The sequence below is a fragment of the Acomys russatus genome, chromosome 12, assembly GCF_903995435.1.
Source record: "Acomys russatus chromosome 12, mAcoRus1.1, whole genome shotgun sequence".
NCBI classification, from domain to species: Eukaryota; Metazoa; Chordata; class Mammalia; order Rodentia; family Muridae; genus Acomys; species Acomys russatus.
This window is the reverse complement of record NC_067148.1, coordinates 42395370-42409873: the sequence shown is the minus strand read 5'-3', so window position 1 is coordinate 42409873 and position 14504 is coordinate 42395370. Positions and strand designations below refer to the sequence as shown.

Sequence of the window (14504 nt, the reverse complement as noted above, 5' to 3'; positions counted from 1 at the left end):
TCAGACTCACGGTGGCAGAGAGGGCGGGGTGCTTACTGGGGAGGGAGGAGGGGGAGATGAGACACGTTCTTATCTGATGGGTACACAACGTGGGTTTTACAAATAAAGACTGAACCTCAGTGATGGCCACACATCACTAGTGTAGTCAAACTACGAGACTTATGCTGGCCGAGATGGCTGTTATTTGGATTTAACACAACAGAAAACTACCTCAAATCCCATCAAAAGCAGATTCTGGCTCCCGCCGCATCCCTCACATTTCTCAGCAGCAGCCCTGCCCACTCACACACCTCCTCTAGAAAGTGTTCCACACCGGCTCTGGCGGTCCAGGACACGCTCCCTGCCCCCCAGGAAGGGCTTCAGAAGGCGGGCTTCCACCTACCTTGCTGAGGCAGCACTTGCCAATCAGCTGGAGCAGCTCGTTGGTTCTCTCGGGCTCGTGCCCCGCCACGATTCTAGCTGGTTTTGCTGCCAAGGGCTCTCCTGACACCATCATGACCACATCTATGGCCTTCTGTAGGAAGCTAATTTTTGCATCTTTATCCTGAAGTAGTTCCATGTAAGAGAAAAAACATTAAAGTAAGTACTCTGGGGCAGGAGAAATGGCTCTTACAGTAATTAAAAGTGTATTGTGCTCTTACAGAGGACCAGGAAGGAGAGCGTGGAGGGAGCGCCAGGGGAGTTTGAGGGAGGCAGTGGTGGATGGAGATGATCAAAACACATCACGTAAATGTGTGAATTTTTCAAAAATAAAAACATCTCACAATGAATTTTTTTTGGAGGGGGTTCTTTCTTTCTTTCTGCCCCACTCCCCCCCCCCCCAAGAGACAAGGTTTCTCTGTGTAGTACTGGCTGTCCTGGACACATTTTGTAGACCAGGATGGCCTTCAACTCACAGTGATCCACTTGTCCCTGCCTCCCCTAAGTGCTGGGACTAAAGACATTTGCTACCATGCCCAGCTTAAAACACTGATCTAAATAAATACTTTGAGGAATTTGTACTAGCCTTAGTACATTCAGTAGTCACAGAATGGCTTCTCTTTATATGAAAAACTATTTTTAGATATATGACAAATTCAGAATTTTGGACTTTTCATAATCTTTTATGAACTTTCACTGTTTACAACAAAAATCTGCTCATTCAAGCTTTCAATGCCTCTAATGGGCTAGCATTAACCTACAGAACAATCTGATTTTGGCTTTTTGTTTGTTTCTGAGACACGGTCTGTGCAGCCTAGGCTGGCTTCAAATTAACTACCCTCCTGTCTCTCAGCCTCCCAAGCACTAGGAACACAGGTGTGCACATGGGTACTCACTGTGTAGTCCACACTGGCCTTGAACTTGCAGCACTCCTCCTGACTTAGTTGCCTGAGTGTTGGAATTACAGCTATGCATCAGCACACCTGACTGTAATTCTGCTTTTTTTTTTCTTTTTGTATGTGTACGTGTATAGATGTGTGTGCATGCATATGTATATGGGTACAAATTTGGGGGCTGCTGCACATGTGCATGTGCATAGGGAGGCCAGAGACCAATCACAGGTACCATTCATTCCTCAAGAAACCATCTATTTCCTAATTTGAGACAAGGTCTCTGGGTCCCAAAAGTTCACCTATTTCCCAAGGCTACCAGGTCAACAAGCACCTCACCAGCTCTGGGATTACCAGTATACACTGTCACACCCAGCTCGTCACGTGGGTGCTGGGCGATGTAACTCAGGTCTACATGTTTGCATGGTAAGCACTTTACCAACTGAGCTCTCTCCTCAACCCTTAATGCTGCTTTTCAGGAGATAAATATAGCATAGCATGCAGCTGCTACAAACCAGAAAAGGAAATGAGAGAAGGTATATATAACTTATCATCCCGACTTGCGTTCCACCCATGCATCAGCACGGACATGACACACACCACAGTGTGCAGCCTGTAAATATGCTCTATCCTGGAAGGCAACAGTGTGGAGAAAAGGAGCCCACGGCAGAGCCTACCTTGACGTTGTCTGACTTCATCTCAGCATCTGTGTAGAGGCCCTTCAAGAAGCCAGTTATCCTAATCACCTGCCAGAGACAGAAAGGCAGCCCCTTCACTGATCTCAGGAGAGGTCAGGACCCAGTCACATTCACAGCTCTAATTGCTTCATCCCTTTCCTAACAGAGGTTTGATGCCTAATAAGGCAGGGCCCAGGCTTCAGAGAACAGCCAGCTATGAAGACAGCAAGCACTACCAACACTGACCGGGTGCTGGGAAGCTGACAGGATGGGAGGGGAGGACCAAGGAGGGCCAGGGGCAGCTTCCCACTGAGGACAGACCCTGAAGGGGAAGAGCTGGGAAGCGCGCACCAAACAAAAGAAAACAACCACCAAATCAGGGCGGACCATCAGAGGGACCAAAGCCATGTGGGGTGATGGGAGCCTGAGGCTAGGCAATGGTTAGGCTAGGCCTGACTTCAGTCCCTTTGCTGCAACTTGGGACCACATACCAAAGCACTCCAAGGAGACACGAACAGCTTTTCTACAGCAGAGGACCTGGCCACACAACCTGTCACCAGTGCACTCAGACTGAGCCAGAGGAATGGACTCCAGAAAGAAAAGGTGCTACTTAGCCTGGGTATCTAAAACCAAAAGTTCCAGAACAGCCTCCCCTTTCTTACCATAATGCAGTGTTGCCCTGTCCAATCACATTTGTTCTCTCCCTAGAGTGCCCCTCCCCACAAGTAACCTGGAGCCCTGGTAACCCTTAAAGAAGGACGACGATTTTCTGTTCCTCCACACCCCTACATCCAGCCAGGGTCCTGGGTTCTCAAAAGTATAAGTTACTAAAAATCAATAAGGTAGCAACAGCATTTTCAGAAAAACAAACAACAGAAGACATCAGAATTTGAATGGGGTGCTTAGAGAGGACACGTATGACCAGGCATGTGGTATGTAGTAACACGTTACCAGGAGGCAGGCTTTAAAAACATTGGCAGCAAGAAAGTCCCATGTGAATGGCAACTCCTCCTCTGGGATAGGGCTACAGCTACTTTGGCTGCATCACGCTAGTTATTAATTAATCGAGAAGGGTCCATCCCACAACAAACTACAGGAGGGTCACACAGCTGGGCTGGGCTGGGCTTGTGCTGGGTCATTTTGAGAAGACAGCAGGCACATGGGCCACCAGAGCATCCTGACCTAACATTCAGAGAAGACAGAGGGCACATGGACCACCAGAGCATCCTGATCTAACATTCAGAGAAGACAGTGGGCACATGGACCACCAAAGCATCCTGATCTAACATTCAGAGAAGACAGAGGGCACATGGACCACCAGAGCATCCTGTTCTAACATTCAGAGAAGACAGTGGGCATACAGACCACTAGAGCAGTGGGCACATGGACCACCAGAACATCCTGACCTAACATTCAGAGAAGACAGTGGGCACATGGACCACCAAAGCATCCTGATCTAGCATTCTGAGAGACAGTAGGCATGTGGACCACGAGAGCAGTGGGCACATGGACCACCAGAGCATCTTGATCTAACATTAAGAGAAGACAGTGGGCATACGGACCACCAGTGTATCCTGATCTAACATTCTGAGAAGACAGCGGGCACATGGACCATCAGAGCCATCCCATCTACCATCCCTGAAACTGATTTTGCTCAGGTTTTCCCAGGATGCTGGCAGTTTAAATTGTGAGCAACAACTGTGACGAGAGACATTCATGTCACAGAATGGAGGCTTACTTAACGAAGAAACAGTCGGTTAGCTGTAGCTAACGCGTGAAGGTGATTTGAATGCAATATTCAAGGAGAGTAAAGAACCTTCCGGGAGGCTCCTCACCTACGATCTGAAAATACTTCCAAATACGTCAACTCTCACACCCTTTTCAAGGATGTGACAACTAGTGTACCTATCTTTACACCAGAACAGACCGGGTTCAGTAAAGCCTAGAAAAAAGGCATACCTCACTTGTCATCTGTCTACCTATGAGGTCAATAGTCAACATCCACCTCAGTGCTCCTCCTCCCTCCCACAAGCCTCACTCCATTCCTGAGTGACTTCAGGATGAGGTGTACTCAGGGTAAGCCATGGGCTGATGGTATTAGGGGAGGAAAAGCTCAGGCTTGGCTATCTCTGCTGTGATAGGCCGGTGCCTAGCTAACGCTTCTTGGCTCCTTCTTGTTGGAGGGTGGCAACTACCTGCTTTACAGAGCTCTCCACACAGCCAGCCCCTTCCACAAACCTTCCAGGATAGGCTGCAAGTGCCTCACAGACTGGGAGAGAAGACTAACAGGCAGCAAAGTTCCCTGGAGATTTGCTAACAAATGGAAAACATGCTCTAAAGAGATACAATGAATGGGTAAGTGGGGGAAATTATGAGTGTTTCTTGAGGAGGTCCAGAAGTCTCCTTGTAAGAGCTGGTAAAATAAGGCAGGTCCCAAGACCTTGTGGGCCCGGGACCCCAACAGGGAAGGCACCTTGGCCCTCACCAAGCTCTTAATTGGGCCCCAAACAAGGACCACCACCCTACCAATTCCGAGCCTCCAACATAAACTCCAGCTCCTAACAGCAACCTGGCCCCGGGCCCTAGGACCTGTCCTGGGTCTCAGCCTCACATAATGACTTCAGAGCCCTGGCCTCCACCTCCACCCTAGCCTCAGATTCCGGCCCCAGCCCCCATCCTGACTCTGGACTCCAGACCCGGGCCCTCACCAGACCTCAGATCTCCACCCAAACCGCTTGACCAGCACTCTCTACTCTACCCTGACTCCAACAGGAGCCCAACCCTGCCTGACGCTGACCCTGACCCTGATCAGGCCCTGCATCTAGACCCTCATTCTCACCTCACCCGGAGTCTGACCCTCAAACAGACCCTCACCTCACCTTCACTTAGACCCGCACTCTGAGACTAATCCTGTTTTCCGACCTGACCCCGATCGACACTCTACCTCGACCCTCACTCTACCCGGCCCCTCACTCTACCTGGACACTCATCTTGACCCGACCCTAATTCTAACCCTCACCCCAACCCGAATCCTACTCAGACCTTCACCCCGACACTCACTCCGTCCGACACCTAACCCTAACCTTCACCTGACCCTTAGCCCGTTCCACACCCTATCCCAGCCCTCAACCCGTCCCGCACTCTTTCCTACCCCACCTAGACCGGACCCCGACATGATCCGCACCCAGCCCGCGCTCACCTCGGTGATGATGTCGTGCAGGTAGCGGAACGGCGGCTTGTTCAGCAGCTTCTCGGTAAGCGGCGGCCTCCGGATCACCTTGCCCAGAGACTCCTGAGTCCGCCGCACCACTACCGCGTTCATGGCGCTGCAGCCAACGGCCGCCCGGCCCCCTCCTCGCGCGCCGCGCCTCTGCCGGGTGCCCTGAGATGCCCGCCGTCCCGGCGCGCCAGTCTCCCATCCCACAGTGCACCGCAACACGCCACCGCGCCTGCGCGTGCCACCCGCGCCCCGTCTCTAGGGCCGCGCGGCCTTGGCAACGGACGCGCGCCCGGCCCCGCCCAGCCCCTCTGGCCTCTCTAGCTACGCGGGAGGACACCCGCGGTCCACCTCTGTGGCTGCCTGAACCCGCCCCGCCCGCCCCGCGCATCCCAGGGCGCTGCACAGCGCTGCCAGGGGACTCTGCCTTTCTGTGTGAGAAAGGAGCGATCGTTTGTAAATAGGGTGTAAGAAGAGCCTTGTTTAAAGCAACACCTACCGGAAAAATATCATTTCACAACTTGGAGAACTGACTTGGCTTTTTTCATCCTTTTTCGTCCCTTTTCACCAAGTAATATTGTGTAACCTTGAAAACCATACCAAAGGGAGGGACGTGAAGAGACTGTGTCCTTCCACATTTTCTGTGCCTTTAGTTCACTAGGGCCAACGCAAAACTGTGAAATGGCTAGGCCCTTAGGATGCTGCAGACTTCCTTCCTCGGGGTGAGGTAGAAGAGAAGCCTGTTCTCACAGGTTAAGATCCTCTGGATGCCGCAGCAGGATCAGGTGCTGCTGCCGGGCCTGAGATCTGGAAACATCCCTCCCACGTTGGAGGACCCCCTAACTAGGACATTGCCCTTGCTCTGCCTATCATGGCCACATGGGGAGAGGAGCCAGAGACTCCTTTCTTAAAGAACCCTATCAGTTCTGAGCCCCAGCTGGTCTCTGGGTGAGCAGAGAGCTCAGAGGTCCTGTCTCTAAACGCTGTCCTGACAACAGACTCACCTAGCTCCTATCCTGGAAAGTTGACTCTGGGCAGAATCTTGCTATGGGTTTGGGCTGAAAGTTATGGCCAACAGCAACAGTCTTGTCTGTGGTGTTGGACCAGATGGTAGGAACATAGGTGTGACTTGGAGACACCGCTGACCTTGGGAATTCTATTAAGAACCTGCAGCGTAGGTCATACAAGGGAGGGAAGGGGATTCTTGATCTTCTCACAGCTTGTGGAGAGCAGGGCAGTAAACAGACCCAAGTGGCCCTGTGGAGGCCTAGAGTACAGGGTTTGGCTGCTCTTCAGGAGTGCTAGCCACCTGGGTATCAAAGTCTCTGAGAGGATCCAGGACAGGAAGTATTGTCAACCAACTCCTCTGAGGGCTGACCTAGGGGAAGCAACAGTATGATTGACTTTGAAGAGACTAACTTCCGGAGCCTGAACCCTGGTCCAGCCCACCGCTGAAGAGAGAGTGGACGACATTTTGGTCACTGAGAAAATAGGTCCCTGAAGATATAACCAAGGATTCCTGACTTCAAGAAAGATATCTGGACCCAGGGCCTCTCCTCCAGGGAAAAGATGCAGATGCCAGTCTGGAGCCAGCAGTTTTGGGGGGTCAGCAGAGTCCAGGCCACTAGCCTAAATCACTCCCTGAGATAAGGCAGAGAACAGTAAAGAGTCATTCATGGAAAAGACAACTGATTAAGAAGGGAAAGGAACAGCAAAGAAAAGGTTTCTCACTCAAAAGGCTGGCAGGGGAGCCTTTCAAAGCTAGCAGCTTCTGGGTGGATGAATGAGATAAGCATGGCTGTGACTCACCCCAGGAAACAGGAGCCACAAAGCAAAGTGGCTTCCAGGCCCTACCTCCCCCAGCTGGGAGGCAGACATTCCCAGAGACAAAGCCCTGAGGATGCTGAGCTTCATATTTGCTCAGAGCCCAGGATGTGGGTCAGGCTTGGGGAAGGGCCTGGATTTGGGTACCAGAGTAGGGAGCCCGAGTCATGCAGAGGACCAATAAGCCTTAGCCTACAGGTAGAAGACAGGATGTCTACTCCATCTGAACTTCAGATAAAACAGTTTACCATAAATCTATGGCAGACAGGTTTTTTTTTTTTCATTCTTTTATTTGAAATTCAAAACTGAGTACCCTCCAGGTTTTGTTCTCTGAGCCAGTCCTGGTTATGGCAACCAAACCATGGAGCTGAGCACGTAGCAGAAGCGGGCATCTCCCACAAGTGGGAAGCCTCGCCCGCTGTTGCTGCTCCCACTTTCCCCAGTTAGGAGTACAAAGCAAGGTCTCCGTTACTAAACGTTCAGCCCGGGATGTTGAGCTTCCTGTTAGTCCTGTAAAAGTTGGAGGGAGACACTGTCCCTCTCACAAAATTCTGCCCCAAGCTTTATATGACTTTGGCAAGGCTGGGGGTCTGGGTCCCATCACCTCCCAAAGGCCGCTGAGTTACTCATGCCAGTTTCCCAACATCTTTACACTCTGGGGACCACAGCTTCTCTTCAGAGAGGGGGGAAAGCTCTCCTTTCTGGGCACACAGAGTCAGAGTCAAGACTCCTCCCCCTAGAAAAGTGCACCTGGGCCTGCCACCAGCCCTGCACACTTCTGAGGGGAGGCGCCAGGTAGGGACAAGCTTCTAGCCTTCCTAGGAGGGCTGAAGTGTAGGGATGGGGACAGATCAGTGGTAGAGCACTTGGCCAGCATGAGTGACCCTCCAGGTTCCCTGGCCAGCACTGAAGAGCAAGGGGAACAGGAAGGCTTTTCGGGTGATTCAGGGGGCCCCTACTCTCGACACAAAATATAGTTTGTATATTTGTTTTATTTTTTTTACTATGTCATTTATACACTTTATTTTTCTTTCTTCCATTTACTATGGTATATTTCATAAATAAAAGTCATATAGCTTTGTAAAATACAATATGGCATTTTTATAATTTGCATCTACTATGGTAAAATGCTTACATTAACACATCATTGTCTCCCATACTTGTCAATTTTTTGATGAGACTATTTAAGATCTAGTCTCTCTCAGCAATAATTTGGTGTGCAATGTATTGTTATGCTCCGTAGCCACTATACTATAAAATAAACATTAAGTCTCTTTCTGCCCTATTCAACCGCTTCCTCCTATAGCCTCTACCACCAGTACCCGTTTGCCCTCTGAGTCTATGAGTTCAACTTTAAATTCCACATAAGCGAGGTCTTGTGGTGTTTGTCCGCTGGGCCTGGCTTATTTCACTTAACATAATGTCTTCTAGGTTTAGGTTCATACTCATTGTTGATTTTCTTGTCTGTGGCAGAATAACATTCCCTGTGTACATCCTACTTTGCTTATCTACTCATCTGTCCGTAGTTGCTTAGATTGATTACTCTCCTGGTTAGCTTTCATTGTAAAGTTGATACAATCTATAATGATCTAGAAAGGAAATCTCAGTCTCAGTCCCCTAAGTCAGACTGACCTGTGGGCATATGTGTATGAGATTCTCTTGCTGGTTGATTGTGGGCAGGTTAGCCCACTAAGGGCAGAACCGTGCTAGACTGTATAACAAAGCTAACTGATCCAGGCATGGTAGCAAATGCCTTTAATCCCAGTACTTGGAAGGTGGAGGTAGGGTGATCTCTGTGAGTTTGAGGCCAGCCTGGTCTATATAGCAAGCCCAGGACAGTCAGGACTGCATAGAAAGACCTAGCTAAAAAAAAAAAAAAAAAAAAAAAAAGGGAGGGAGGGGCCAGGGAGAGAGGGCTCAGCAGTTAAGACTGACTGACTGCTCTTCCAGAGGTCCTGAGTTCAATTCCCAGCAACCACAACCATTTATAATGTGATCTGATCATACTGTATACATAATGAATAAATCTGTTTTTTAAAAAAAGACAAAAGGAAATGAAGGAAGGAAAGATGGTAGAAAGGAAGGAAGGAAGGAAAGAGAAGGAAAGAAGAAAAAGAAAGCTGATCAATGAGCAAGCCTGCCGGCCAGCCAACCAGAAGTAACTTTTATGATTCTTGCCATCTTTCTATGGCTGTGAGTTCCTTCATCATAGGTAATTCTTTATAGAATGGCAGGCAGACCTGCGTTCAGGTTCCTGCCTTAATTTCCTTGGATGATGGACTGTGATCTAGAACTGAAGCCAAATAAAACCATTCTGTCCCAAAGCTGTATTGGATCAGGGTATTTATTATGACAACAGAAAAGAAACTAGGACAACTATGTATTGTTTTAATTTATTATTTATTTGTGTGTCTGTGTGTGTTTTAGACACATGTGTACAACTGCCTACCGAGACCAGCAGAGGTCTACAGCTAGCCCCTGGAACTCACTTGCACTGGGTAGACAGTGGAAAGGTGGCTTGTTTGGCAAAGCCTAGTCAGTCTACCTCTCCAGGACATAGAATGAGGCCTGTGCCGGGAACCTGACCAAAGGCAAAGTTCCAGCCAATAACAGCAAGACCTAACCCTTAAGGAACTCAGAGCTGAGGACAGGACACACTGGCCATGCCTTAGCAACTCAGGAAATATTTGTGGCATGCTTCACACATGACTGAATACCGTACAATAAATACTCGCTGCTTGTTCGGTCCTTGCTGTGTGTCAGGCCCATGCATATTTGGTCTCTGAGACTTGCCCAAACCTGCCAGTGGCCAGATCGTGTTCCAGGGTCACAGCAACTGTTTGTGTTCACATGTTCACTGTAGAAGCCAGATGGAGAGATGGACGGCAAACAAACTGCTCATGGGCTGATCAACAGAAGTAAACAAACTCTATCGCAGCTTGGAGACATGGGTCTGTTGGCATAGCAACCCAGGCTATGCCTGTTCCTCCACTGGTCTCTTCGGTCATGAGTCAACCTTGACCAGCAAGAGCCCAGGATTTTTGTATTCATGATCATCTTCGCATGGATACACCCTTGCCATCTTCCAAGCATCAAAAGTAGGCTATGTTCAGCCCGAGGAGACGGCTCCGGGGGTTAAGAGCATTTTATGCATTTCCAGGGGATGTGAGTTTGGTTCCCAGCACCCGTGTTGGGTACCTCTCAGTAGAGGGGAGGATCCAATGCCTCTGGCCCCTCCAAGTACCTGCACTCACGTGTAACACCCACCCAAAGACACACCACATCTGGGCTTCTGCGGCCTGTTGTCTTACATCATTTTCATCAAAGTATTTGTTTTATTAAAATAATACAAGACGATGCAATGACATCTCCCAACATTTGCTCTTTGTCTTCCCCAGTGGCCCCTAAAAGGTGAGTTCCATGCATGCAGAGGCCCAGCTGCTTTGTTCAGCCCTCAGCCCCTTCTACATCACAAAACTAACCAGCACACCGACAACATTAACCTTCACAAGCACCTGGTAACTATTTGTTGAGTAGTGACTAGATTATTATTACATTACCTGTGGTTTTCCAATAGGTTAATATTCTGGCTATAATTTAAAAGGATACCATGGTTTTAATAAAAAAGAGAAGGTTATAATGTCCCTTACATAATGCGGCCTCAGTAATGCCCCTTCCTCTCCTTCTCCCTCTTCTCCCCCCCCCCCCCTTTTCTCTCTGTGTGACTATGAAAAACTTAGTCTAGTAATTATTTCCCAGTGTTATTGTTCTGGGATAGTTGTTCTAATTCTTTATATTTTGTTATAATTTCAATTTATCTCTCACTAAATAGTAACTAATTTTTTTAAAGTTTGAAATTGTCAGAGAGGGCCAAAAAATCAGGGCATCTTTATGTGAAATATGAGAGGGCCAAAAAATCAGGGCATTTTTATGTGAAACATAATCACACACCTTCCGATTTCCCATTTTTGGGTGACTGTTGCCCCCTCTTTCTCTTATTTCCGTGACTGAAGTTTACCTTTCACTGGAGAGAGTCTGGAATTGGGAAGACAGCTGTCACCAGAAGCACCTTGCCTTCCGCGGTACAGCAATAGACAAGCCTGATCCCTGAAGTCCTCAGTTGCCTTACCAGGTAGTGAAGGATTTGCACTTGAGAAGCTTTGGAAGGCAGAGCCAGGGCCTAGTGCACCTTGATCTGAGTCTTTCATACTAGGATCCCTAGGCCTAGGGATCTGAAGGACTAGCTTAAAGCCTTGGAGGCACATGCAGAATCATTTGAGTGGGCAGAAGCCTTGGTTTCTTTTTCTGTCACTATGATAAAATACCCTGACAGAGGCAACATAAGGGTTTGTTTGGCTCCAGGTTCCAGATTATAGGCTGTCGTGGCAGGGAAGTTATAGTGACTGGAGCTTGAGGGAACTGGTTGCAACCCATCCACAGTCAAATGCAAAGAGCAAGGATTGATACACACAGGCTCCTGTTCAACTCACTTTGCTGTCCTTACACAACACTCCCTGCCTATGGAATGGTGCCACCCACAGTGGGCTGGGTCTTCCTATATCAATTAAGGTAATGAAGACAATGCTCCATAGACACACCTATAGAACAAGCTGATCGAGGCAATTCTGCGCTGATACTCTCTTCTCAGATAATTCTAGATTGTGTCAGATAACAGTTAAAACTAACAATCACATGACACTTTGCCGGAGGGAGGGACAAAGGCATGTGTCCTATTTCTCAAAGGGTTAAAAAACAAACAAACAAACAAACAAAAAACCTGCTGCTCCTTAAGTCCTAAGCAAACAGTTCCCAGAAAAGTCTAGTTGACTCATGTCTAAAGCAGGTTAACTAAGTACTTTTTGTCCTTCCAAGTAATACCTGAGGACAAGGGACACAGATCAAGTAGGGCACAGTGGACTTGAAGATTTCTCCTGGAGTGAGATGCCTTGGCAGAGGAGCACCATAACATGCACTCCAGGCCAGTGCCAAGACCTGGGAGCCTTGGACACAATGGGGAGCTCCTGGCCATCCTGTCTTCTCATGTACTCCACACACTCATCTGAACCTCGGCCATAGGGAGTGAGTCCTCTGGCCTGGTTATCCCCACCCTCCACTGCCCCCCACAACCCCGTGATTCAGCCCTGCTGACCTTGTGGTCCCACCAGATGCTTCAGTGGCTGTGTTGGCTGTCTCCAGACCTGTACTGTCTCTTCTGGCCAGAGCACAAGCTCCCAGAAGGCATCTGGGACCCTGGATACCTTCTCAGGACACCCTAGACGTGTCAGCTGGATGGATGGATGAGGGACAAAAGGAAGAAGTCTTGAGCAGTGGCCTGGCAGACCCTGGGGCATGTCACCAGATGCCCCCTCATGTCAGAGCCCTCTTTTCTGTGGCTGCCAGGAGTGTGAACTTCCGTAGTCTCCCCTCTGGGAAGACCTGGCCAAAGTCATCTTTCTTAGACCCGCTGCCTCAGTCAGCCTATATTCAAGAAATTGATTGAATTGAAAAGCCCACTTTCCAGAAGTTTCTGCCAGAAGCCGTCTCAGAAAGCAGACTCTAAAATGAAGCTTAAAAGCTAAAACACCATGAAGGGTCAGAAGAGGGAGACTGAACAGTGGCAAGAGGGCCACCGTTGTGGTAAAGTTAGGCTGCTTACCAGCAGGGGGCACCATCTCCACCATTTGAAAGAACTTTGGACTTACCCCAGTTCTATTGAGGTGTCGACAGAGGCTGGAACCTTCATGACTGCACCGACGCTTGCAGCCAAAGAACAGAACTGGCTGAGGATCAGATCTGAAGTCAATTCCCAGGCAGTGGAGTTCCAGGGAGGCTTAATTCTCACCTCCAAGGCACATTCCCGATTGAGAAGCAACAGGACTCTGACCGGAAGGGACTACCTAGGCAAATGCCCCTGGAGTCCTACTCCAGCGCAGTCTTCCTTTTTGTCAAAAGCAGTGATGCACAGCGATTCCAGGCTATTCCAAATTCTTGTGCGAATTTCCTACTGCAGCACAAGAGTCGGGTCAAGCCACAGCAGAACTCCTTCCGGGCCCTCTAAGAGAACAGACGCAGTAGTACAAAGGCTGCTGCTAGTATTCCTGCACAGACAGCAGGGACCAGACAAATGACACCCAGGACCCACAGGGTACAGAGAGGAATGGATCAGGCAGCTGGGAGTGAATTTTGGCCAAAGTACGAGCCTTCCCATTTGGATTTCTTCCCTCCCCTCCCCCTCCCCATTTGAATTTCAGAGCTGACAGCTCAGGGACAGACCTTGACCGTGGGTGACAGAGCATTCTCCAATGGCTACCGGCCATGAGAAAGATGGATCTCTAGCTTCCTTCCTAGCTACAGATCCCAGTTGGTGTCGGCACTGAATACCGTGAGGGACCATTTCCTGCATCCCTGCCAGTGTTGTTTCTATTCTGCAACGATACTGATTTGATTCCCAGAACAGAGCGTTAGAAAAAGGGAATTTTGAATGTGGTTCAGGGGTGATAGATAGGCTTGTTTGGGAGGTTCACAGCACAGCCCTCGGGCAAAACAGAAAGGAAAAGGAGTCCGGTAGCGGGCCTGAGCAGTGAGGCCAGGGATGCTTGGGCAGCCTCCGGAAGCAGGCGGTGAGGATGAGGACACAGCCTCCATCCGAAAGAGACCCTCAAAATCTTTTCTCCGTAAGTAGCCTTCCAGGGATCGATGACATAGAAGTCAACATGAGCCTCCCAGGATAAACAACCCGGGAATCCTGTGGTTTGTTTTCACTTTTTTCTTATCAGAACACAACCAATGTATCGCGTATACTGTGCTGAGCAGTAGGCTGACGGAGTCTCCCGACTATTTACAAAGTTTAGCCACATTTTCAGGAGTTCCCATGTGTTCTGACTTTGGTAAGTCAGACCTCAAGCTCACACTCCATGCTCCCCTGTGTGACCCAGATATGTGCAGAGGCCAAGCTAGGTAGTGCTAGCTGGAGCCCCGAAAAGTAGGTAATGTAAACCAGGTAGCATGTGGCCCCTTGAGGCCTGGAAAGGTATGAAGTGAGCAGGGGCAGGAGCCTGCTGGAAATTTCTGTCTTCCCTTTCGTGCCAAGCGGTGTTTCTCATCAAGGTGGTTTTAGATCTTACTAGTGGCTAGCAGTAGCCACTGTGTTTCAGAAGCCTAATTATGAGCATTTCAGGAACTGCCTCAAGTAATCCTCAGAGCCCCAGGAGAAGACAAGTCAAGAACACACTGCAGCTAAGATAAGCAAGTGAGCAAATCCATGAAAAGACGGTCGGTATGTTAGTAACTAGGGGGAATGCAAGTCAAGGGGCCAGGAGATGATTCACTGGGCAAAGCACACACAAGCCTGACGTTCTGAGTTTGAGTCCCAGAAACCTCATAAAAAGCTAGATGTGATAGCATGCATCCCAGCGCTAGAAGGGAAGTGGAGACAGGAGAGTCCCCCTGCTAGCCCCCCAACCCTCCCACCTCCCT

At 49.2% G+C, this 14504-nt stretch overlaps 1 protein-coding gene across 1 annotated transcript in view; it reads right to left on the bottom strand.

Annotated features, from left to right (window-relative positions):
- Nucleotides 1-5401, bottom strand: part of Traf3ip1 (TRAF3 interacting protein 1) — a 39786-nt gene extending 34385 nt beyond the window's left edge. The window contains exons 1-3 of the mRNA XM_051154361.1: nt 5187-5401; nt 1988-2056; nt 383-544 (exon numbers count right to left, since the gene is read on the bottom strand). Coding sequence (XP_051010318.1) covers nt 383-544; nt 1988-2056; nt 5187-5309 — 354 coding nt within the window. The 5' untranslated portion in view covers nt 5310-5401. The remainder of the gene's footprint in view (nt 1-382; nt 545-1987; nt 2057-5186) is intronic.
- Between the last annotated feature and the right edge of the window lie 9103 nt (nt 5402-14504).